Source organism: Engraulis encrasicolus, chromosome 22 (genome assembly GCF_034702125.1).
Source record: "Engraulis encrasicolus isolate BLACKSEA-1 chromosome 22, IST_EnEncr_1.0, whole genome shotgun sequence".
Taxonomy (NCBI): Eukaryota; Metazoa; Chordata; class Actinopteri; order Clupeiformes; family Engraulidae; genus Engraulis; species Engraulis encrasicolus.
In genome coordinates this window covers 530,227-555,904 of record NC_085878.1, presented here as the reverse complement: position 1 = coordinate 555,904, position 25,678 = coordinate 530,227, and the positions used below count along the sequence as shown (strand labels likewise).

At 46.0% G+C, this 25,678-nt stretch overlaps 1 protein-coding gene across 2 annotated transcripts in view; it reads left to right on the top strand.

The window, feature by feature from the left end:
* The first annotated feature begins 317 nt into the window (after nt 1–317).
* hsd17b12b (hydroxysteroid (17-beta) dehydrogenase 12b) overlaps nt 318–25,678 on the top strand; it is a 63,593-nt gene continuing 38,232 nt past the window's right edge. For both annotated transcript variants that reach the window (XM_063189173.1, XM_063189172.1), the window contains exon 1: nt 318–662. In XM_063189173.1, coding sequence (XP_063045243.1) covers nt 482–662 — 181 coding nt within the window. In that variant the 5' untranslated portion in view covers nt 318–481. The remainder of the gene's footprint in view (nt 663–25,678) is intronic.

Here is a 25,678-nt window from a genome sequence, read left to right as displayed (position 1 = left end):
AAGGAATCTTGATGCCACAAATTGGCAGTTGCCTAATAGCCAACCCCAATATATAGGCCTATGTTGCAATCATAAGGGATTTCTTGAGGAGTAGGTAGGAAATTACTTCTTCTTCTTCTGCTTTTTTTTTTTTTTTTTAAAGCGGATAGGCAACACCACCTGCAAATGTAAGACAAAGGGGAACTGTGCAGGGCCTACGCCCCAAAGGCCAAAGTACGGGAGGAGATGAGGTGGTTTTGTCGAACGTGAAAGTCCACCAATCAGTGATCGAAACGCTTAAACGTCAGGCGGAAGTCTTAGCAGAAACGCGGAAGTAAGTTCCCAGAGGCAGCATTGACAGCACAGTGTACAAGTGTCGCACCGGTTAAATGCATGACTAGTGACAGATTTCCAAAAATCTGTATGTAACGGTAACGTAACTAAACGTTGTCTGCAGTTAAGTACTTCGAATTATTCTGTACGTAACGATTTATCCTTCTCAATGGAGTCAGTAACCGAAAGTTCACTGATGGAGCTCGTGCAGCCTCCACTGTTTTGGCTTGGCGCTGTGACAGCGGCCTGGCTGTCTCTGTGCTCCATATACCGACTTTTGAATGGTGTGAAGATCTGGATATTGGGGAATGGGAAGCTGGTTTCCCCCACAAGACTTGGCAAATGGGCAGGTCAGTATGATGACTCATACTCTTTGTTTGTAAACAACATAGGCAAGCTAACGTCCGTGTATGCCCCTGACCATGCAGACATGCCGTTACAAAGGTGCAATAAGCCGGTAAATCCGATCAAGTCCACGTGTACTTACTTCCTTGGTATTCAGTTGTCTCAGATTGTGGGCATTTTGGGCGTTTTACGGTTTTGTCACACGCTCGTCGTAGAATAGTCTGCCTCTTCCAACCACTACTACCCTACTACAATGAATCATCAGCTTCCATGAACTGGAATGCAGGCGAAAAGTTATCAGTCTGATATGGCTGTGAACCACCCTGGGCGTTGATTTCCTCAACAGCTTCCTACAATTAAGAGTCAGCCAAAAATTAACCCGTTAGACCTACCACAAATTGCACCCACCGAGTTACCAGGCCCATTGCTGCGTCTCAGGGAAAACAAGGTGCTGTTGAAAATCAAAATATACCAGAGGAACATAGGATCTCCACCCATACAGCGACGTTGAATGACTGCTTACCTATACACTTTGGGTTTCCTAAAGTGTAGATAGAAATGAGTAAACGAGCATTCCTGAATTTTCGATATTGTGTAGCCTACAGTAGGTGTGCAGTTTGGATGTCTCTGTAGCCTGACTTGAAAGTCCACAACACTGGATCAAGATCATGCCCTTTGGTTATTTTAAACCAAGTGATTCTCATTCTTTTTTGAACAACCGCCTAATTGGCCTCCTCATAAGCCGGTAAATGCCCCAGTGGCACACGGCCCTGAGTATTGAAAACAAATAAAATAGGATGGAATATTGCTCCCCATTTGCAACTGAGTAAGACTTATCCGCCCTCCTACCTGTCTTGTTCTCAACGCCCCCCAAGGGCTCCCTAATGCCTCCTGCTGTACAGCCTCCTTTGAGGAACACTATGTTAAACCAAGGGTCTAACTCTGACCTCAACCAAAGACTAAGTTATTGAGTCCACCGATTAAGTTAGTAATCATTGACAAAACATGCCTTGGTCAGCCTCCTTGACTTACTTTTATTCCCCATGCAGAATAGATCCATGTACTATTCCCGTCCATGTGTGGTCATCTAAGTACTGTGTATGGCTAAGATAGTGTGTGTTTTGTTGTTTGTTATCTGGCGTTGGCTTTGACTAAATTCCTCAGTCTGGGTTGCTGCAATCTGTTCAAGGACAGGGCCCAGCTGCACAGATGTGGAGGCAAACAGAGTTTTTTTGGAAGAAGTGTGTGCACGCTTGGAGGGGGTTGGGCGCTTGTGTCTGTCTCTGTGTCTGCCTGTCTTTCTAGGGCTGTCCCTTCTCTGAGTACGGCAGTGAAAATTTTACCTCCAAGCAAGTAGTTAACATTGACTCCTATGAGACCAGTTAGCCACCAGCTGGTCTCATAGGACTCAATGTGTTAACTGCTAGCTTGCACTGCCATACTCAGAGAACGGTTGAAAGTACAGGAGAAAGGTAAAACTCAATTATTTATCTCAATGGGAGGTGTAAAACGAGCTTATTTCCAAAAATGGGACAGTATGACTTTAAGTCAAATTATCTCTGAAATTACTCAAGAACCAAACACCACAATTTTATGACATTGCAGGCTAGGTTTGGAGAAGATTAACCATTTTAAAATAAAGCTGTTTTGATATTTAATTTTTTATATTTTAACAGCTCATAATTCATACTCTGATAACTGTTGTTTTCCATGTTGTGTAATTTGTAGAGCCAGAAAATAGCTTTCAAACAACATCAGCACCCTCTCTGTATGACTTACCGTAAATTGATACTAGACATAATCAAACCCCAAAATTGCATTTGCATGAATTTGACAGTAATATTAAGATAGAAATGTTTAATTAGAGGGTTTCAACCTGTTACGCCATGAGTTGCTGATAGAATTCGGCTGTTTTTTAGATACAAATTATGGACACAAAATTTCTCCACTACGCCCAACACAGCCAATGCTGTCAGAAGAACAACTGCCGTGGCAGCTCATGGTTTTATAGCGGATAGCGTGCTGGTGTTACTGTACCACCGACAAACATCTCATATTGTTGGTTCGAACCCCACCTACAACCCACATTTATTATTATTTAGGCCCCACAGTTTGTTTGGCTTCTTTAAATTGTTAATGAAGCTGTGTGCGTGTGTGTGTGCGTGCGTGCGTGCGTGCGTGCGTGCGCGAGCACGTGTGTGTGTGTGTGTGATTGTAATCTTTGCTTACAAATGGAATTGTGATACAAACTTTATTTGGGGAAATCTTGTCTCAACTACAGGCACATGGAAAAGGTAATGAGCGGCACTTGATGTTGACAAAGCAGAGGTGTTGTCACGTGACCATCCCCAGTTAAAATGCCACTGCATCTCTCAGATCTGTCACACCGGGGTTGTGGCCTGTTACGATCTTACACAGAGCAGTGCTAGACCAACTTGTCGGGCAAAAATAGTTTTAGCTACCACTGCCAGATGGTTTAATCTAGTTTGCTCGACTAGCATGAAGCTCCTGTGCTGAAAACCTGTTTGTGTAGCATTTCACAAAAATTGAGTGCTGCTACTGGATGCAAAATAGACTGGTTGAAAGAAGAGTGACATGCCCTGTATATGTCAACATGTTATTGACAAACTAAAGACATTCGTTTTTCTGCTATATCATTTGTATGAAAAAAATAGGATCATGTCCTCCCTGCTTTAGTTCCTGCGGACTTTACGGCAGACCTCTGGGAGTCATAATGATTATTTTCAATCGTAAACATTTAGCACAGCTACGTGTATGTACTGTATGGTGAAGTACATGGGTGGTTGACATGACGCCCTGTTTTTACGTAACATTAGTTAAAAACCTACAAAACTGATATTTTTCCTCTTGAAAACAAATGTAAATGAAAGAAGATGTGGTAAGTTACATCATGTTTCATATTAGTCTTATATGAGAAGAAACATTTTTGTTCAGATTTATGGAAAGGTTTATGTCAAATGTCCTGTGGTGTGACTGTAACATTAATACAACCTGGAATATATACAGCTATAAAATAAACCAACAACATTTTGAATCATTTATAAAGCATTTGGCATGATGGCATAAATATTAACCTTATATTTAAAAATATGAATATGAAAAAAACTCAATACAGTAATATTAACTACAAGTTCAATTGCATCCTGCGGGGTGACATGTAAGTCAGGTTTGTGGACGGGCAGCTGCAAGGCCAACTACAAGGATCTTAAAGACAGGCTCCTAACCAGTTATACCTCAGTTATTGGAGAGTGGTGTGGAAGTTTAAGGTGACTATTAATCTCTTAATATGTCTACAAATTGCATTGTTTCTGTCACACAATGCTTAGGTTCATTTATGGCGTCCCGTGTTGTGACTGCTCTTATGTAAGGATTTTTTTTTTTTTATGAGTGAAAACGCATATTAAGGTTAAACACAATATCATTATCTAGTTAGCGTGAGCTCGGAGGTCAGTCACGAATACAAAAGGATTAAAATGGCCACAATGCAGTGAATTTCCTGTGGTGTGACTTCATGTCCTGTGGTGTGACATGCTTAGACATTGTGTTACTCAATCCTTACTTATTGTTCATGCATCATGCAAGGATATAAGGATACCAGGAGATTTATTTGTCACATTCACAAAATTATTAAAAGTAATACAGTGAAACCATGCAGTGAAATCACAGTTGTCTGCCTGTACGATGCATAGGCGTGTGTGGGTGGGGTTGGGGGTGCTGGTGGGTAGGAGTGTTTGTGGGGGGTGGGGGTTAAAGGAACAATAGCAGAAAGAGCACTGGGGATATGTTTGTGCAAAATATTAATCATTTTATTGTATCTTACAGAAATGTCACACCAATGATGTCACACCGCAGGACACATTTTCCCAAAAATGGCAAAAAATTTGGCGAAATTCCACAGAACACTGACATGCCCATTTTTCGCCTATTTTTTTCCAATTTTCCTACCCATTTTTCCAGGAATTGGAATATGTTTCCTCCTTTAAGCGTGTTACAGCCTTAAAGGGGTATGCCACTATTTTGGGGCTTAATACAGTTAAAATCGTTGGCCAGGGTTTATATAGGTGGTAAAGTGTCTTATTTTTCATGTAAGCCGTTGTCTTGTTTTAAGACAAGTTAAAAGAGGGAGCATGTCGCTAAGCTAGTGAAAGTCAATGGATCTATGGAGTTACATGGATGCATGGAGCTACATGGATGCATTGACTTTCACTAGCTTAGCGACATACTCCCTCTTTTAACTTGTCTCAAAGCAAGGCAACGCTTCACATGAAAAATAAGACACTTTACCACCTTTATAAACCCCAGCCAACGATTTTAACTGTATTAAGCCCCAAAATAGTGGCATACCCCTTTAAACGTCAACCACGCACATACAAAAAAATGGGGCTAAATGATGCACCCGGAAAAGGACTGTATAATAGGGCTGGTCCAGGAATACAGTAAGCTACACAGGTTGTCCGGCCAGAACAAAAATGGATCTCCCCAAGAAGTCACACACACACACAAGATTGAAGGCCTTGAAACCGTGAACCGTGTTAAACCGTGGTTTACTAAAACATAGAAAAAGAATACAAACAAGACATAAGAAATATGTACATACCGGTAATAAAATACACATGATACTATATACAATACAATATACAATATATACAGTGAGGAAAGGAGGATAGCTGCCTACAGTAGCTATCTGACCAAGGGGGAGGGGAAACATGAGGGTGACTGCCTACAGCAGACATCCTAAGCAGGGGGAGAAAGGTAGGAGAACATAACATGGCTACCTAGAGTAGCCATGTGGACCATGGGCATGTTATGTGTCTGCCTACAGCAGACACACAGAGCATGCATTAAACTGAATGTAAGTGCCACTCCGCCAAAGAAGCACATTACTGAACAAATGTACCCTCTGACGAACCATGGCACACAGATGAGAATGAGTACACATACCACAGAGCTACTGCACAATACAGACATGTAGTAAATGACAATACATTAAACAGACATGACATAATACAGTACAATAACAATGCAATACATCAACTCACTCTCTCATGGACGCACGGCATGACAAAAGGAACAATGTTCATATGGACGCAGGGATCCTGAGGCGTCCAAGGAATTGAAGGAGATGGATCCCAAATGACCGATTGAGTCCCTGTGTGCTGATGGTCTGAAGAGTGACCTGTAGTGCATCCCCTATGCACAGCTGCACAGCAGGGTGCCGAGCCAGGGGGTGTTCCCAGTAGGCCAGGACCTACCTCTGGAGCCGGAAGGTCTGGTTGCTGGGCCAATCACTGCCTACCCACATGCTCGGTGCATGACGGAAATTTACCAAGTCTGTAGGTCAGTGACATGGTCTGTAAGTCAGTAGGAGGGGGAGCAGTAGAAGGTGTGGAGGAGGGGGGGGGGGGGCAGCATCTCTCTCACAAACAACGGGGGATGGGCTGAGTGTTGAGGTGTGAGAGTGACCAGAGAGAGGAGAAAGGGCCTAAACTGTCAGAGTCACTGTGGCCAGGAGGCACAATTCTTAACAGCCGCCCCCAACTTTGTGGAACAAAGTTGAAATATGATGTTATGGTGGAAGTTGGGTGCTGAAGGGATGTCGATGGTATGCTGATGGTTCAGGCGACAGACAGTGCTTGGTCAGTCCGAGACCCAGTCTGTGCTGTCACCTGCCAACAGCTCCTGGCATGACTGCGGTTGGTGGGTGATGAGTTGAACCTGGAGTCCAGTGTCTAGGCCGCCCCATCTGCCCACGGCGACTGGGCAGACGAGGCTCCGACGCTGGAGTGAAGTGATGCTGCTGATGCTGCTTCCCTTCCACACGGCTGTGTGGGACCACTGACTTGGGGCGAAGGCGTGATGACTGTCTCTGGGTGGCGGCACTGATGGTGGCCGCCCCATGACGGGCTCTGATGGGTGTGCGCTGTGGCCCCTTCATGCCACCGGAGGTGCTGACCTGACGCACAACCTGAGCTGAGGATGGACGGTGAAGCTGACGCAGAGGAAGGCGCCAGTTGGGGCTGTCAGCTGGGCTGCTGGCAGAACTGACTGCCTGACGGGTGTGGGCCTCTGGTCGCTGTGATCGATGACTGCTAGCCGCTGCCTGTGCCAGCCTGACTGAGGTGCTGTGCTGGCGTTTGGCAGAATGCTGACGGCTAGCAGGTGTCTGTGCTCCTATGCACAGGCTGGAGGAAGTGGAGGAGTGGTGCTGAACGGCCTTGGCAGGGCCTTGAAGTGTCCATCCAAGCCGCGACTTCAGTGCTATAGGTGCACCCGTGGGACCTACGTGCACTGGCTGGATGGGCATGAGGAGGTCTGGGTAGTCCGAGCCGATGAGGAGGAGTGGCTGGACTTGTGTGAATGTCTGAAGAGGCAGACCTCTGAGGTGACTGTAGGTCCTTTTCAGAGCCTCAACAGGATGTGAGTGAGGGGACAATCTGAGTTCTGGCGAAGTGAAGGCTTGCTGGATCTTGTATCTCTTCTCTGGGTGGCTGGCTGATGACACAGAGAAGGATACAGACCTCCCAGGCACGGTTCTGACGTCCTGGCGGATGGTGTGGAGGGCCAGGTCCTCACTCGGTCCCTGCAAGCCGAGCTGCTGCGCTGCTTGGTGAAGGAGCATGGTGCGCTCAGAGCCGTCATCGAGGATGGCGTATGTCTCCATCCTCTTGCCCCGGTGATGCAGGTGCACCTTCACCATCTTCAGCAGCACGCTACTGCCTCTCCTCGCTGGGTCCAGGTAGTAAGTGGCGGGCTGGCTGGCTGAAGACGGCGCAGCTGGCTCTGGCTTGTTGTAGTTGTTGACCTCGTGCAGGATCTCCAGGTGCCGGCGGTCGCACTTCGCGCAACGTGCCTTGAGGTAGCACTGGGCTGCCTGGTGGCCGCGTCCACACCTCCAGCACTTATTGCCGGCCTTCACCCACTCTGCACACAGTTCAAGGGACATTTTCTTAAATGCAGTGCACTGGTTGAAATAGTGCTCCTTGCTGTTGCAGAATGGGCAGAACTTCTTGGGCTGTTCTTCCCTCTGAGGTGGAGCTGGAGCTGGATTGAATGGGGGGTCTACCAGCAGGACTGTGGTAGGCTGCATGGCTGACGTCTGCTTCCCTCCGGTGCTCCGCTGCGGGTCCGGCTGGGTTGCTGCTGCAGCTGCCACTTGCGGCGGGTCGATGGTGTCGTCCATCTGCACACTGACTTCATGCTCCAGCCAGTCAGCGAAGTCCCGTAGCGTGGGGACAGGCACACGGGCAGGGTCAATGTACCGCCGGAAAGCAGTGCGCAGCTCATGCGGCAGCTTGGGCAGCAGGCGTGAGACGTGGGAGCCGGTCTGAAGCTCCAGCTGCTCCTGAGTCCCCATCTTGTCCAGCATCCCCACCAACGACTGGACCTTCAGGGCGAAGTGACGGAAGCCTCTTTGGTCACCACTCTCGACGGGGGGCTCAGCCAGTAGCAGGTTGATCTGCCTGAGTGCCAACTTGCGGGGCTGGCCGAAGAGCTTGGTGAGGGCTGCCATGGTGTCCGTGTATGGAGAGCCGCTGTGACAGTATGCGTCTGCTACCAGGACGGCTTCCTCAAACTTCAGGTGGTCCAGCAACACCTGGTATTTGAAGCGCTCCGTCGTGTCAGATGGCAAGACGTTGTCCAGCGCCAGCTGCATTCGGTGAAACTGCCGCGGGTCGTCCTCGGTGAAGAGTGGGATCTTCATCTTGGGGCCGCGGTAGGTAGTCTCCTGATGGGGCAGAGACTGCAGCCGGCGTGGAACTGGTGGCAGGACGAACTGGTCCGGGACTCTCCCACCCTGGTCTGCTGCAGCTGAAGAGCGCTGTGGACTGTATGGCGCCGCATACTGTGGTGTGTCCACTGAGGAGGAGGATGAGAAGGCCAGCTGACCCCGTGTCCGGTTCATGCTCCTCATACGCTCTGTCAGTTCAGCAACCAGTGGTGATGTGTGACGAGGAGCTACTCGTGGGCGTGAGGTAGACGTCACTGCATCTGCTGCAGTGGTGGCGACGTGTGGCCGAGGCAGAGGTGGCTGGTCTTGGACCTGAGGCTCTGGCGACGGCGCACGGCGGGTGGCACTCACTGGATGTGCAGGGCTGTGTCGTCTGTCCTGCTGCAGGGTTGGTGAGGTGAGTGGTCCACTAGGTGAGTGGGCTCCCTGTGTGGCTGCAGGCACCTGACGGTCTCTGGCTGGTGAGCGTATTGGAGAGGAGTGGTACTGCTGCATCAGGAACTGCACATCCCTCTGCAGCTGCCGACTCTCCTCCCTCATCTGCCGGTTCTCTTCACGCATCTGCCTGCAGTCCTCCCTCACCTCCTGCCTGATGTGCAGGTTGTCCTCTCGTAGATGTCTGTTGTCCTCACGCAGCTCCCGATGAATCCGTACATTCTCCTCTCGCAGCTGCTGGAGGGCGAGTAGAATGGCTGCTGATGTGTCTGTCGTGGTCTGTCCAGCAGGGGGCGTGTGTGTCACCTCCCGGGGCCTGCTGTCTCCCATGTGTGACTGGTCAGCAGTGTGTGTGTGTGAATCGGGACTGATACTTCTATTGGGGGATGCCATCTTAACTGTGTAGAATAATGTATCCGGTGAGGAGGACCTTGAAAAAAATGGAGCTAAGTAAGCCCCCGGTAAAGGACTGTATAATAGGGCTGGTCCAGGAATACAGTAAGCTACACAGGTTGTCCGGCCAGAACAAAAATGGATCTCCCCAAGAAGTCACACACACACACAAGATTGAAGGCCTTGAAACCGTGAACCGTGTTAAACCGTGGTTTACTAAAACATAGAAAAAGAATACAAACAAGACATAAGAAATATGTACATACCGGTAATAAAATACACATGATACTATATACAATACAATATACAATATATACAGTGATGAAAGGAGGATAGCTGCCTACAGTAGCTATCTGACCAAGGGGGAGGGGAAACATGAGGGTGACTGCCTACAGCAGACATCCTAAGCAGGGGGAGAAAGGTAGGAGAACATAACATGGCTACCTAGAGTAGCCATGTGGACCATGGGCATGTTATGTGTCTGCCTACAGCAGACACACAGAGCATGCATTAAACTGAATGTAAGTGCCACTCCGCCAAAGAAGCACATTACTGAACAAATGTACCCTCTGACGAACCATGGCACACAGATGAGAATGAGTACACATACCACAGAGCTACTGCACAATACAGACATGTAGTAAATGACAATACATTAAACAGACATGACATAATACAGTACAATAACAATGCAATACATCAACTCACTCTCTCATGGACGCACGGCATGACAAAAGGAACAATGTTCATATGGACGCAGGGATCCTGAGGCGTCCAAGGAATTGAAGGAGATGGATCCCAAATGACCGATTGAGTCCCTGTGTGCTGATGGTCTGAAGAGTGACCTGTAGTGCATCCCCTATGCACAGCTGCACAGCAGGGTGCCGAGCCAGGGGGTGTTCCCAGTAGGCCAGGACCTACCTCTGGAGCCGGAAGGTCTGGTTGCTGGGCCAATCACTGCCTACCCACATGCTCGGTGCATGACGGAAATTTACCAAGTCTGTAGGTCAGTGACATGGTCTGTAAGTCAGTAGGAGGGGGAGCAGTAGAAGGTGTGGAGGAGGGGGGGGGGGGGGCAGCATCTCTCTCACAAACAACGGGGGATGGGCTGAGTGTTGAGGTGTGAGAGTGACCAGAGAGAGGAGAAAGGGCCTAAACTGTCAGAGTCACTGTGGCCAGGAGGCACAATTCTTAACACACATACAAAATGAACAGGCAAACACAATTGGACAAAAATGCATCACATGCTTACCCGATGTGGTAACACTTTACTTTACGGATCGCTAATAAGGTGTTAATTTCATAGTAATTTCTCAGTAATTTCAGTCTAATTTTATGGTAATAACTGCTTGTTATTAGTAATAACAGCAAAATAACCATATGGTTTCCGGTGCAATTACACTATAATTTCTCATTAATAACAGCAAAAATAACCATACAGTTTCCAGTGCAATTATGCTGTAGTTTCTAGTTAATAGTAGGCTAATGGAAACAGCTACTGTGTCATCATAGTAGTTAGGTGGTAGGTATGCCAGTAACTAAACGGTATCAGCCGAAGTAGATTCATACTAATTAGGCTACATCAGGGCCGTAATGTGCAATATTTCCTCTTCCTATGTTATTGCATAGAAACGACCACCCAAGCATCCTTGTATTATTTCCGCTTAATTACCTTGTAAACAATTGAGTAGTTATATGGAAATAAGATAGAATCAGGGCCGTAAAATGCATTATCATCTATTCCACTCAATTTTATGGAAATTACATATTTTCATGGTCTTAAAATGTCTTATTTCTTATTTCCACTCAATTACTTAGTTATTATCATTTTTAATACAATATAGACTAGCCTACTATGAAGTGATTCAAGTACACAGACAAACACATTGTGTGCAAAACTTTAAGGTAAGCGTACCCATTAAGCCCACCAAAATCTAAATTTCTTTATTTTTCAATCATCTTCACACAATTTTTTTGTGAAATGATTTCTTAAATAGTAAGATTTACCTCTCTTCTCAATGTTTATCACTGAGTTGATGAATATTTCAAAGTACAATATGAAGATTTTTTACGAGAAAAGTAAAAAGTCTGAATTGACCTTTGGTACCATTTAAGCCCACTTGTGTTCCAAATAAGCTCATATAGTTATTTCTCTATCAAAATACCTGGTGAGGTGTGTGAGTTGAGTTTAAACAGTGAGCCTACATGGCATAAATGGTTTCAGACCAAAATATTCTTCCAAAATGTAAGATTTGCTCAAAAAATAATGCATAAAACCTTACAGCATCTCTTACTTCATATACTTCATAAAATTCTTCATCCAAACAGAGAAATTTATTTTTTTCTTATTGATTATTGTTAGTTCATTACATTACACCTTTTAAACCAACAACTTGAGATTGTACAGCACTTTTTATGTACATTTTTCATTAGCATGCATGCCAACTTGCATGCATTTCAATGGGGTGTACCATTTAAGCCCACCTAGTACCCATTAAGCCCGCCTATACAAAAAGCTATTTTATGGAAATAATCAACTCCACAAAACATTTAATGATGCATTTCTTTAAAGATCAATGCCAAACAAACTGGAATATGCTTAGAATTCATACCTAACCACCTTAAGTCTTACGGTAGAGTAAGATAAAGATGGTGTGTGGTTGTATCAAGAGAATATCGGCGTTTGCTCGCTCATAAAACACATCTTTCCATTTGAAGGGAAATGCTATAATTTAGTAAAACACTGCATGTATATATATAAAAATCATTACATTTACCTCTTGGTTCACTAAATATGAAAGTATTTTTCAAACATTTGACTTGAACTAGCTGGAATTCTATGATTTCTGACATGTCCCAAAACAGCAAAGTTTTGAGGCGACTTCTTGTCAGTAGTCCTGAGACAGGATTCACTTGGACGGGGATAACTCAACGATAAAAAATGTGATTTGTTTGCAATGAAAAACATTTTGTCAGTTACTAAACCCTTTAATTGGATAGGGTGATGAACAACAAAATCCACCTTTTCCCTTTCCATAAATTGACCTCAAAGTTGAAAGTGGGCTTAAAGGGTACATGGGCTTAATGGGTACGCTTACCTTATTTATTTTTCCAATCAGTTATGAGATTCATGTTCACTGATGTGAGGTTGTCAATCTGCCACCATCCAGAGGAAGTCCTGTGAACACAAACAGAGAAGTCAACTGCAAGACCGGTTTCACCACGTTTATTTTTTTATGTTATCAATTCACCATCGCTAAATTTGCTTCTGAAATGCAGTACCATGTTAAATGCACGTTGTAAATCTTCCTCAGGCTGACAACATAGCTGATTTACAAAGGCAAACTCTAGCTAGCACCTAGCTTCAGTCATTGAAAACATGGTGGGCAGAGCTAGCTAGTGGTTTCCATTGTAAAGGTACTTCTGTATGCCGTTTCATTTCCAGAACAAACATAAACCTAACACTAACTCATAAAACATGTTTGCATAAGGCTAAAGTAATTCGACGATTGAAGGTGGATGAAATCAACATCAAGACCATTTTAGCTCACCTTGAAAGTTACCCTGGTTGCCGCCTGCGTGCGAAAGCACTGTGTGGTGCGTCTCAAACTCCACCCTTGTGTGTCAGGGTACTCAATTAAACAACGTCAGCGTCTCTGAGCCATACTGCAAGTAGAGCGGGCAGCGTACAACTAGAACGAGTGTGCTTGAAGTACAGAAGTATACTGATTGGGACGCTCCTGTTCTGCAGTAACCAAACTTTCGTTGCCTAGCAACAACAGGACTCGCCGCCACCGCGAGCTAGTTCAACTTCACAGTGCAGCAGAGCCAGGCAAGCAGGGCCGGTTCTGGCTTATTTGGCGCCCTAGGCGAGTTTGAGTTCTGGCGCCCAGAACACAAGAGTAATACCGGTAGTAAGCTTAACTAAATAGCATCAAGAACAATGACTGTTTTGCATCAAATGGATTTTGGACAGCCGACCAACACATCAGATTGAGTCGCATGAAAGTACCTTCACTGTGTGGTGTCTTGGATGTAATGGTGGTGGTGCCCCCAACCCCAGATGAGAGGGAGGTTATCAATGTGTTTGAATTGTAAAATGGAATTGAAATGCCAGGAGAGTGGTACAGTACATTTGCATGTCAAATGCATGTGTAGACAATAGGCCTACCAAGGAGGTCTGCATTGATAGCCTATCTACACTACCTACAGCATCACAAAGCATGGCAGCATAACAATTTTAATAAGCTACACATTTGTGCTGTCTATGATTCCAAACCAATTTCATTTCTGTAGCCTACTGGAAATAGTGGTGCATTTGTGAGTAGGAGAATGAGAAGGGGGCTATCTATGTGTTTGAACCGGAGGGACAGGGTGAGAGAAAGGGAGAAAAGCTGTCACGCTTTTGAATTTCATTATATACAAAATATAGTAAATAGCCTCACTTGTCTGCAATACTACATCACTCAGCATGAAAACATGCTGTGCATGGTTCTCTTACATGATTAATGTAGGCCTATATGTCATTCTGGTCTGGAAACAATGTTTTTTTAAGCTTAGGCCTACAACAAGCAGGTAATTCATTCAAGTGGATGGAAGGAGATATGGCAGCTAAACTTGTTTTAAACATGGCACCAGTCTTATAGTGCATTCATGTGGTCTTCCGAAGTAGATATTATCTAGTTGTGAAGTGATATTTACAAGTGCGTTGCCTTCATGTGCTTTTTTGATGTTTACAAATTAAAAATGGCGGACCAGAGTGAGACTCGCCAGTTTTTAAAATAAAACAATTATAGACTGTTGTTCATCAGCTACAGCAAGCAAATGAATTAGGAAGTCAAAAGGTAAACATGCTGAATATTTTCTGACACTGTCATTTACCATGACTGTCTGAACATACTGATGCCGGTTTTTGAGTATTTCAACTTAGCGGTTGCCATGGTGAGAGTAGAGCCAGCTGTTCTGTGCGTCATCATCTCGTAAACTCGTTTATCAAAATTTTCTCCGAGTTGTCCAGTGGTAAATACCAGAAGCGGTGACGTTCATGTGTGCTTCGAATGTCGGCATTTGGTATTTACGATAATTACGAGACCACATGAACGCATAATTACTTTACACTGCTGGTCAACCTAAGCAAGTATTATGATGTCAGGTGGGTGTTAGTGAGTAGGCTACTAACAGCTACTTTACTGGATTTCATTGCTTGGCATACTTGGCTAATGTTAGCATGCTAACTAGCGATTTCTCAGATCAAGAGCAAAGCTCTTTTTCCCTCTAATTCCAAACAGTAGCCTCATAACTATTAGGCTTTACATTACCACAAACGGTTTCTGATTAAACCACATACTTCCAAAACACCCTCTGCAACTCCTGCATCATGCAATGACTGGTTTAACCCCTTAAGGCGCGGCTTTATACATTCATTGTTACCAGTATGGTAATGACCAAGTCGTGGTGCATTACTAAAGGGCCTGTGTTGTGTCATAGTATTGTAGTGCTATGGTAGTTACATTTCAATGTCTATTACAGCGTGCCACTGGAGGTACGGCGCGCATTAAGGGGTTAATGAGAACATAACAATTCTCCACCCAGCAGAGCAGCTTTGCTGTTCTCGCTTGCCCTCTGTCTCTCGAATGAGTCTCCAAATTGAAAATAGACCGCACGCTGTCACTCGTCCCGCCCCCTTTCTCAGGACTGTCTGTTTATTGGTTCACAGACTTCCCAGAGACAGTTGAAAGCGATATTACTATTGGCTGAGGGGCGCTTTGCCGTGAGGAGCGCTTTCGCCACGCTTTGTTGATTGCGACTTCATAAAAAAAACCTCCATATCGCAAAATTACGCATCGGAGAGCGCCATTTCGGCGCCCCTTCTTCACATTGCGCTCTAGGCGACCGTCTAGCCGGCCTATGCTTATAACCGGCCCTGCAGGCAAGGTAAGCTTCCTGACAACGAACTTTTAATGTAGTTCTAGCTTTAACCTGCTTTCATTTTGTCTCTGAGCATTGAAGGATTTTAACTGTATACATTGCAAACACGTCTTATCAGCCGTGTTTGTGCTGAAATGGCATAGCCTACAGAGGTACATGGAAACCACTAGTTCTAGCTAGCTCTGCCCACCATGTTTTCAATGACTGAAGCTAGGTGCTAGCTAGAGTTTGCCTTTGTAAATCAGCAACGATGTCAGCCTGAGGAAGATTTACAACGTGCGCTACTGCATTTCAGAAGCAAATTTAGCGATGGTGAATTGATAACATAAAAAAATAAACGTGGTGAAACCGGTCTTGCAGTTGACTTCTCTGTTTGTTTGTTTGTGTTCACAGGACTTCCTCTGGATGGTGGCAGATTGACAACCTCACATCAGTGAACATGAATCTCATAACTGATTGGAAAAATAAATAAAGTTTTGCACACAATGTGTTTGTCTGTGTACTTGAATCACTTCATAGTAGGCTAGTCTATATTGTATTAAAAATGATATTAACTAAGTAATTGAGTGGAAATAAGAAATAAGACATTTTAAGACCATGAAAATATGTAATTTCCATAAAATTGAGTGGAATAGGTGATAATGCATTTTACGGCCCTGATTCTATCTTATTTCCATATAACTACTCAATTGTTTACAAGGTAATTAAGCAGAAATAATACAAGGATGCTTGGGTGGTCGTTTCTATGCAATAACATAGGAAGAGGAAATATTGCACATTACGGCCCTGATGTAGCCTAATTAGTATGAAACTACTTCGGCTGATACCGTTTAGTTACTGGCATACCTACCACCTAACTACTATTATGACACAGTAGCTGTTTCCATTAGCCTACTATTAAATAGAAACTACAGCATAATTGCACTGGAAACTGTATGGTTATTTTAGCTGTTATTAATGAGAAATTATAGTAATATTGCACTGGAAACCATATGGTTATTTTGCTGTTATTACTAATAACAAGCAGTTATTACCATAAAATTAGACTGAAATTACTGAGAAATTAGTATGAAATTAACACCTTATTAGCGATCCGTAAAGTAAAGTGTTACCCAATTTTCTTTAGACATCTCATGTACGACGGTCATTTGAGTCCTCAGATCGTGAAGTACTGTAATTATACTGTAAATACTGTATAAGAAATAAGGGGGAAAAAAAGCAAATGTTCTATACGCATGTATGGCATTTAGTGTCCGCCTCTAAAGAACTGTCAAGTTCATGAAAGTTATGCCACGTATCTAAGAAAACAGCCTCATCTTGTTTTCCCCTCGGGATTAATAAATTATACTTCACACTACTCATTTCTGAGAAGCCTCCAGTCAGCTGAAGAAACATTAAACCAAACTGCTGTTTATTTCCAGAATTCATGCTACCCATTCACTAATGTTACCTTTTTCATGAATATTTACCACCACCATGAAATTCCAAGTATTCATTATGACTGGAAAAATTGCACTTTTCATACATGAAAAGGGGGATCTTCTCCATGGTCCGCCATTTTGAATTTCCAGAAATAGCCTTTTTTTTTTTTTTTTTTTAAAGATATTTTTATGGGCTTTTTGGGCCTTTATTTCGGATAGGACAGTGAAGGTGCGACAGGAAGTGAGTGTGGAGAGAGATGGGGTAGGGTCGGGAAATGACCCCGTCCGGACTCGAACCGGGGTCCCCATGGGCATGCAAGCCCAAGTGTGGGGGGCTTAGCGCGCTGCGCCACAGCACCCCCCAGAAATAGCCATTTTTAGCTGCAAAAATGACTGTACTTGGGCCATATTAGAAAATATTAGTTTATTATTACTTAGTAAATTATCATGAAAAGGTCAAATTTGGGAATAGGCGACACAGTTTCAATGAGCAGCATAGTTGCAGTACCTTTTTTGACCATGTCCTGCACAGTGTCCCTTTAAGAAAAAAAAAACGGCTAGGGGTAAAATGATGGCAACCATTTTGTAAAATTTGATGTAATCAGATTTGTGATTTGCATGAACACAAAATGCAAACTCCTCTATATTTGCCTTTCTGGGCTGTGGTGGAATTACTTTCACATGCCTTTGTGTGTGTGTGTGTGTGTGTGGGGAGGGGAGCACCTTTGTGAATGGATGCTTTTGTCACAACATGGCCATAGGAGGCTCAGTGTTATGGCTTCCCTGGGCGCCAGCTCCACTGTGATTGGACGCCACGTTTATGTGCGTTCTCTGTGAATCGAGTCATCTGGTGATGGGCACCCTCCCAGACACGTGCCTCTGCTCCTCATTTTACATACCTCCTCCTCCTCCTCCTCCTCCTCTTCCTCCTCCCATTCAGCCCAGTGCTGCTCATCATCATGCCTCCCTCACCATTCCATTCCATTCCATTCCATTGCATTCCATTGCATTCCATTCTCCATTGCATTCCATCTCCTCTCTTCTCTTCCTCCCCTCCCCCCTTCATATGCTCATTTACTTCCTCACTGCTGCACACACACAAATAAGTACAGTTACATACACACACACACACACACACACACACACACACACACACACACACACACACACACACACACACACACACACACACACACACACACACACACAAGCACACAAAGCAAGGTTACGTCATATGCAGCATCCTCTGAACCTGAACATTCAAAACTCATTCAGTAATTTTGCACTTTGCACATCACGTTCAGTCCAACAGACTGTTACAGCACTGCAGTCAAAAATGTCACAATTTTTAAATAATATTCATAATTTATTAATTGAAGAGCTCAATAATGTAATGAAGTTTCAAACTTGATGATATTGTGGCCCTGATGATTGGAGGCCTATATGCCAAGATTGCTGTTTTTTGTTGTTGTTTTTTTTAAAAAAGATTTTGGCGTTTCTATGTTCTCTAAATGCAGCCTAGTCAGCAGAGCTGCACGGAGTCTCTTGGCGGAAAATTGAGGCTTGAGAATGAGGTTCATTAATGCCTTTTTATGAATTAATGTACATCGGATGCCATGCACACACAGCACAGTGGCATTCATACTTCCATCCATCCCTATCCTCCACCCCTCCCCTCCCCTTTCCCTTCTCTCTCTCTCTCTTTTCCCCCCTTCCTCGCTGCAATTCACCCCCAGGGTTTCTAAATACAGTACATCCATCCTCAGACTATTTATAGAGCAGCCAATTTTGAAACCTCCCCTTTTTTAGTCTGCTGCAGCAGAAGCAACAGCAGCAGCAGCAGCAGCAGCAGCAGCAGCAGCAGTAGAGGGCCCCGGTGCTCAGTGCGAGGGCAGTGTGTGTGTGTGTGTGTGTGTGTGTGTGTGTGTGTGTGTGTGTGTGTGTGTGTACGATATCTGTGTGCGTGTGTACGATGTGTGTGTGTGTGTGTTGCGTTGCGTGGCGTTGCCGTGTGGAGCTGGGCTGGACTGTGCTCGGCGGGCAGGCACGTGGCGGCCCATGCTCTCCGGAGTGGCATGTGCGCTTCCATGAGCGGAGCACGCAGGAGGAGGGCCTTTGAAGACTCTTCGCCGCAGCGGCCAATCATGTGGGAGGATGCTGCTCTGCTCTTTGTGCTGTGCTGCTACCTGTGCTCGACGTCTACGCTGGGCTGGGAAGTGAGGGGAAGCCAAGCCAAGGGAAGAGAAGAGAAGTGAAGTGAAGTGAAGAGAAGAGTGGGGATGCATGGATACTGATATTGACATTGGTGTTGGCACAGACATTACACGACTCGTACTCGTACTCGTCAAACATTTGCCGATACCAGGCACAGATACTGCTATTACACGACACAATGCAACATCTCGCCATGTTCTGTTGACTTGAAAGCAGCATGAGGAAAAAAGCGCCACCTGATACATTTGCTAATATTTAAATTTACTTGGAATTGGACAATAGGAAAAAATATTACGGGTGGGGAAAAACAAGTCTCTGCATTTACTTCCATTGTATGTTGTTGGTAAAAGTATCGGTACTCGATATCTGCAAGTACAGACCTTAATGTACTAGTACTCCTATCGTTTTTTTTGTTTTTTTTTAAAGTGGTATCGTGCATCATAAGTGTGGAGGGGGCTGGGCTGGGCTGGGCTGGGCTGGGTGGTATAACGTTTGGCATAATGTTTGGTTGCGTAACTTGGTGTACACTGGGAACATCTAGAGGGACTGAATAGGAGATAGCCCCCCCCCCAAGAAAAAAGAATGTACACATACCCCCCTTACCCTTCCATATCTAAATTTAGCACGCACGCACGCACGCACGCACGCACGCACGCATCTCTCTTCACTTCATTCACTTCTTTTTATGCAGTTGTAACTTCTGAATGAATTACTTTGACATGGTTCTGCTAGGCTGAGGCATGTACAACTCCCCTGACTGAAGCACAGGGGATTCGGAGAGGAGGAGGAGGAGGAGGAGGAGGAGGAGGAGGAAAGGAGGAGGAGGAGGAGGAGGAGGAGGAGGAGGAGGAGGAAAGGAGGAGGAGGAAGAGGCAGTGCTTGTGAAATCCCTTGAATGTGCCATTCATGCTGGCTGAGAGAGAGAGAGAGAGAGAGAGAGAGAGAGAGAGAGAGAGAGAGAGAGAGAGAGAGAGAGAGAGAGAGAGAGAGAGAGAGCTTGTGGCACACATGGTAGCGATAGCAGTGGTGCCACCACAGCCATACACGGCGAACAGAAACACTGAATGGCTCTCGAGTCCACACCACTTTACAATGCATTATTCCACACCACTTTACAATGCATTACTCCACACCACTTTACAATGCATTATTCCACACCACTTTACAATGCATTACTCCACACCACTTTACAATGCATTACTCCACACCACACCACTTTACAATGCATTACTCCACACCACTTTACAATGCATTACTCCACACCACACCACTTTACAATGCATTACTCCACACCACTTTACAATGCATTACTCCACACCACTTTACAATGCATTACTCCACACCACTTTACAATGCATTACTCCACACCACTTTACAATGCATTACTCGGCAAGGCGGCCAGGCGGCGAGGCAGGGAAGGCATGCAGGCAAACAAAGGCAGCAAAAATAAAAGTAGGAGTGATAAACAAAACCTGCCATAGTGCCCCTCAACACAAGTAACTTCACCAAATAACTGGTCACCATGATTATATGCTAGTCTAGTGGATCAAATTTTTCTTTGTATTTTTTTCAAGTTACAACATTTAGCCACCTCATTATTAGGTACAATGGGATAACTGGTGTAACCGCTATGCACTTGCAGCACCCTACATGTACTTTTACTTTGGCCACCTCTGCAAGGCAGGCAGGCGAGGCATTACCTGGACACTCTGGGTACAGATGCACACACAGGCTCCATGTGCTGCACTGTACCCTGCGAGGGTGAACCAAGTGGTGTGTGTGTCTAAGCATCTGTGTGTATGCGTGTGTGTGTGTGTGTGTGTGTGTGTGTGTGTCTATGTGTGTATATGCGCGCATGCCCTTGTGTATCCATATGCACGCACGCCTTTGTGTGCATGTGTGTGTGACTGCGTGCGTATATGTGTGACTGTGCGTGTATGTGTGTGTCTGCATGCGTATATGTGTGCCTGTGCGTATGTAATATGTGTGTGCCTGCGCGCGTATGTGTGTGCCTGCGCGCGTATGTGTGTGCCTGCGCGCGTATGTGTGTGCCTGCGCGGGTATGTGTGTGCCTCTGCCTGTGCGTGAGCGAGAATAGTGAGAAAGGGAGAGCGCGATGCTGGAGGCTGCTGAGAGGAGCATCTCGTTGGTATTCAAGTGCTGCGGCTGTTCTAGACGAGGCTGCAGTGCCTGCCTGCCTGCCTTCCCGCCTGCCTGCCTACCTGTCTCCCTGCCTGCCTGCCTGCCTGCCTTCCCGCCTGCCTGCCTGTCTCCCTGCCTGCCTGTCTCCCTGCCTGCCTGTCTCCCTGCCTGCCTGTCTTTCTGCCTGCCTGCCTGTCTGCCTGCCTGCGTTCCCGCCTGCCTGCCTGTCTCCCGGCCAGTCTCCCTGCGTGCCTGCCTGTCTGCCTGCCTGCCTGGTATTTTTAATCTGCTGTTCTTTTTTTAGCTCCGCTGTGCGGTATATTTAGTAGCAGTGGCAGCAGCAACAGCAGCAACAGCAGCAGCAGCAGCAGCAGCATCGGCAGTGTTATATTAGTATCTGTGCTATGTGTGGTGTGAGGGGGTGTGTGTGGGTCTATTTTTTTTGTTTTGGATTTTATAAGATCACGTTTCACTTGACCGAGTTTCTAAATACCGGTATTTCAAATCCTCCCACAATCCTCTGCATCCGCTTGCGTACAAGTAGCCAAATATTTTTTTGTCCATAAATAGCTAGGGAGTCGATCATGAGGTTCTCTACAATGTCTGCCATTCTTGTATTGAAAGGTATTGTATGCTTGTTGAGGTGCACCAATGTCCACAAACCTTGTTATTAGCATTCTACATGCTTATAGTAACCAACCTTTTTTTTCAAAAAAAAAACAAAAAAAAAGAAGGTTTAAGAAATGATGAACATCTCTGTGTCTGTCTATGTCTTAGGCACAGGTAGCCCACAAACCGAAAGTCCATCCCCGGGCTGATCGAATCGAGGGAGGCACAGATCCTTTGTGTCTGGTCTGGTGCAGGCTTTTATGAATGAGTGCTTTACCGTGAGCACTAATGAGATTAAAGGGACACTGTGCAGGAAATGGTCAAAAAAGGTACTGCAACTATGCTGCTCATTGAAACTGGGCTGCCTATTGCCAAATTTGATCTTTACATGAAAGTTTCCCCAAGTAATAAACAAATATTTTATTGGTATGGTCCAAGTACTGTCATTTTTGCAGCTAAAAATGGCTATTTTTGGATATTCAAAATGGCGGACCATGGAGAAGATCCCCCTTTTCATGTATGAAAAGTGCAATTTTTCCAGTCATAATGAATACTTAGAATTTGATGGTGGTGGTAAGTATTCATGAAAAAGTGAGTTTTTGAGTGCATTTGAGTGCATGCGTGCGTGTGTGGGGAACGTCTGTGAGAATGTGCCTTTGTGCAGTCACTGCACCCATTGACATTTGTGTGCGGCAGGCAGACAGGCAGGCAGACAGACAGACAGGCAGGCAGGCAGGCAGGCAGTCCATTTTGGTGTGTGTGTGCGTGTGCGCGCGCAGGCGGGGAGGCAGGCAGGCAGGCAGTCCATTTTGGTGTGTGTGTGTGTGTGTGTGTGTGTGTGTGTGTGTGTGTGTGTCCATTTCAGAGATGCCTGCCTGGCTGCATGAGTCTCCCGTGCCTCCTCGTGCTCTCTCCGCCGCTTGCCTTTCACTTGCTACGTTCTATTTTTAGCCGCCCCTAGGATCTGTCCTCACGCTCCCCTCCCCTCCCTCCCTCCTTCCCTCCCTCCCTCCTTCCCTCCCTCCTTGTCTTATTGTTCGTCATCCACCCCTCCCTCCCTCGCTCGCTCGCTCGCTCGCTGCATCCCTTACTCCCTTACTCTCTCTCTCTCTCTCTCTCTCTCTCTCTCTCTCTCTCTCTCTCTCTCTCTCTCTCTCTCTCTCTCTCTCTCTCGTGCTTTTCTCTGCATCCCTCCCTCCCTCTCTCCCTCCACTCACCTGCATCCCTGCCTGCGTGCTTGCCTCTACCCATCCTCTCTACTCCTTTCTGTCCCTCTCTCTACCTCTCCTCTCTACTCCGGTCTACCCCTCTCTAACCATCCTCTCTCCTTTCCTCTCCTCTCCTCTCCTCTCCTCTCCTCCCCCTCCTCTCCTCTCTCCTCTCTCTTCTCCTCTCGTCTCCTCTTTTCTGCTCTCCCGCCCTCTCCTCTCCTCTCCTCTCCTCTCCTCTCCTCTCCTCTCCTCTCCTCCTCCTTTGTGTGTCCAATGGAAGCTGGCTGCACATATTAATGTTTAATCAGCCAAGGGTTTTCTGACATGGAGGATACAAAGGTCAAGGGCGTGGATGAGAGGGCTGTCCTTGGGGTTGTCCTGCGCTGCCGAGGGCATCCACATCCACATCACGGGGTACGGTACGGGGTGGGGAGGAGAAAGGCAAGAGCCTCATCTTCTTACGCACGACTCTACGTGCGACTGTCTGTGTGTGAGTGAGAGAGAGCGAGGGCGAGAGTGAGAGAAAGTGTGAAATGGAGAGATGGAGAGAGACGGATACCGACAGAGGGAGAGAGAGAGGAAGAGGGAGAGGGTGAGAGAGAACGGAAGAGAGAGAGGAAGAGGGAGAGAGTATGTCTGTCTTTTTTGGGGGGGTAGTCTCTCCCATTACTGAAAATGCTCCTGGTTTGCTCCAGGCTGCCTGCCTGCCTGTCTCCCTGCCTGCCTGTCTTTCTGCCTGCCTGCCTCCCTGCCTGCCTCCTGGTTTGCTCCCGGCTGCCTGCCTGTCTCCCGGCTGCCTCCCGGTTTGCTCCTGCCTGCCTGTCTCCCTTCCTGCCTCCCGGTTTGCTCCTGCCTGCCTGTCTCCCTGCCTGCCTGTCTCCCTGCCTGCCTCCCGGTTTGCTCCAGGCTGCCTGCCTGCCTGTCTCCCTGCCTGCCTGCCTGTCTCCCTGCCTGCCTGTCTCCCTGCCTGCCTCCCGGTTTGCTCCTGCCTGCCTGTCTCCCTGCCTGCCTGTCTCCCTGCCTACCTGTCTCCCTTCCTGCCTCCCGGTTTGCTCCTGCCTGCCTGTCTCCCTGCCTGCCTGTCTCCCTGCCTGCCTCCCGGTTTGCTCCAGGCTGCCTGCCTGCCTGTCTCCCTGCCTGCCTGTCTCCCTGCCTGCCTGTCTCCCTGCCTGCCTCCCGGTTTGCTCCAGGCTGCCTGCCTGCCTTTTTCGCTTCCCTCCACGAGCTATTTATAGCCACCCGGCGCGCTGAAAGAGAGGCAATGTACCGAGCGGCTAAAAATAGCAGCGCGGCTATATCGGTGAAGCACAGAGAAAAAGGGAGACTGGGAGAGAGAGAGAGAGAGACAGATAGATGGATAGAGAAGGGCAGAAGGGTGGAGAGAAAGAGAGCAGGATGGTCAGATAGAAAAGGGCAGAGAGAGAGAGAGAGAGAGAGAGAGAGAGAGAGAGAGAGACGTATGGAGGTTGAGGGAGGGAGCAATGGATGGGGAACAAGAGACTGAGACGAAAGACAGAAAGAGGAATTGAGAGAAAGAGAGAGAGAGACTGAGCTGGAGGGATGGAGGGATGGTGGGATGCATAGTTGGAGAGAGCGACAAGGAGGGAGTGAGAGAAAAGAGAAAGACAGACAGAGTGAAAGGCTGACACAGAAAGAGGGGTAGAGAGAGATGCAGAACAGCCCACACCCTGGCCATGGCCTCGTGGCCACTAGAAGACAAAGACTATTTATTTTAGTATTTTTTTTGGCTTTTATTGCCTTTATTCACGATGGGACAGTCGAGTAAGACGGGAAGCAAGTCTTAGTGGGGAGAGAGACACGGGGATGGGTCGGCAAATGACACGGGCCAGAATCGAACCCGGATGGAGTTTGAGCCACGACTGGGCCATCTTTTCTTATCTTATCTTGTCTCATGGCAGCCATGGCCAAAATCACTCCCATGAAAACTGAAAATTAAGTCCGCACACCAAGGCCCAAGGCGGCAAACTTTATTTTCAGTTTTCACGTGACTTTGCTAGTCCAGCACCCAAAAGTTTTTTGAGATGGATTTACATGTTGTTTTTTTTCTTTGTGAACTCAGAATCACTTCCATCCCAGTTAGGGCTGGGACGATTAATCGACTAATCGTGACTAATCGTGACTAAACGTGACTAATCGTGACTAATCGACTATAACATTTAGTCGACCAGAATTTTCATAGTTGACTTATCGTTTCATTTAATTCAATGCTTTTTTACTTACTTTACTAATGCTTTATTACTTTATTGAAACCTAAAATTGCCCAGCACGTATGAATTGGACGTTGTATCTCAGAGTAAATAAGCTACTATCATGATTTAAAGCTTATTGTGAGCTCAGGGACCTAATTTTAACGGTTTCTTTCCTTTTTTCCCAATTTCCTTGAAGATTAAAGTGCTAGAGTACTTGAAAAATTAATCGTTTGACTAATCGACTATTCGAAAAAAGTAGTTGATGGATTATTCGGGAGAAAAAAAAACGTTTAGGACGGCCCTAATTCCAGTCATCCTCTGCTGTAGTCTTCTACATTCAGCCCTGCACTCCATGCACACAGTAAGCAGTGCTTCCCGCAGAGATTCCATCCTCAAGGTGGTGGAGGGTTAGCCGATGTCAGACACATGTGGCTATCGTCTTTGGAAAAAACATTTTCTGCTAATCCATATGAAAGAAAGAAGGAATGAATACGATATTAAAACTCACAAAAAAAGTAAAACATAATTGTTTTTGTAACGCAACTATTAAAAATTACATTTCGATACAAAATGTTTTTATTTTGTTATGTTGTCAAGGAGGCTATCCTAACTGTAAAGTGCTGGGGGAAACCCTGGCATGGCTAGATCGGATTTCACTGTTCAGTGATGGATGTAGTTAATCTTCAAAGATAACATGTAAACAGTAGA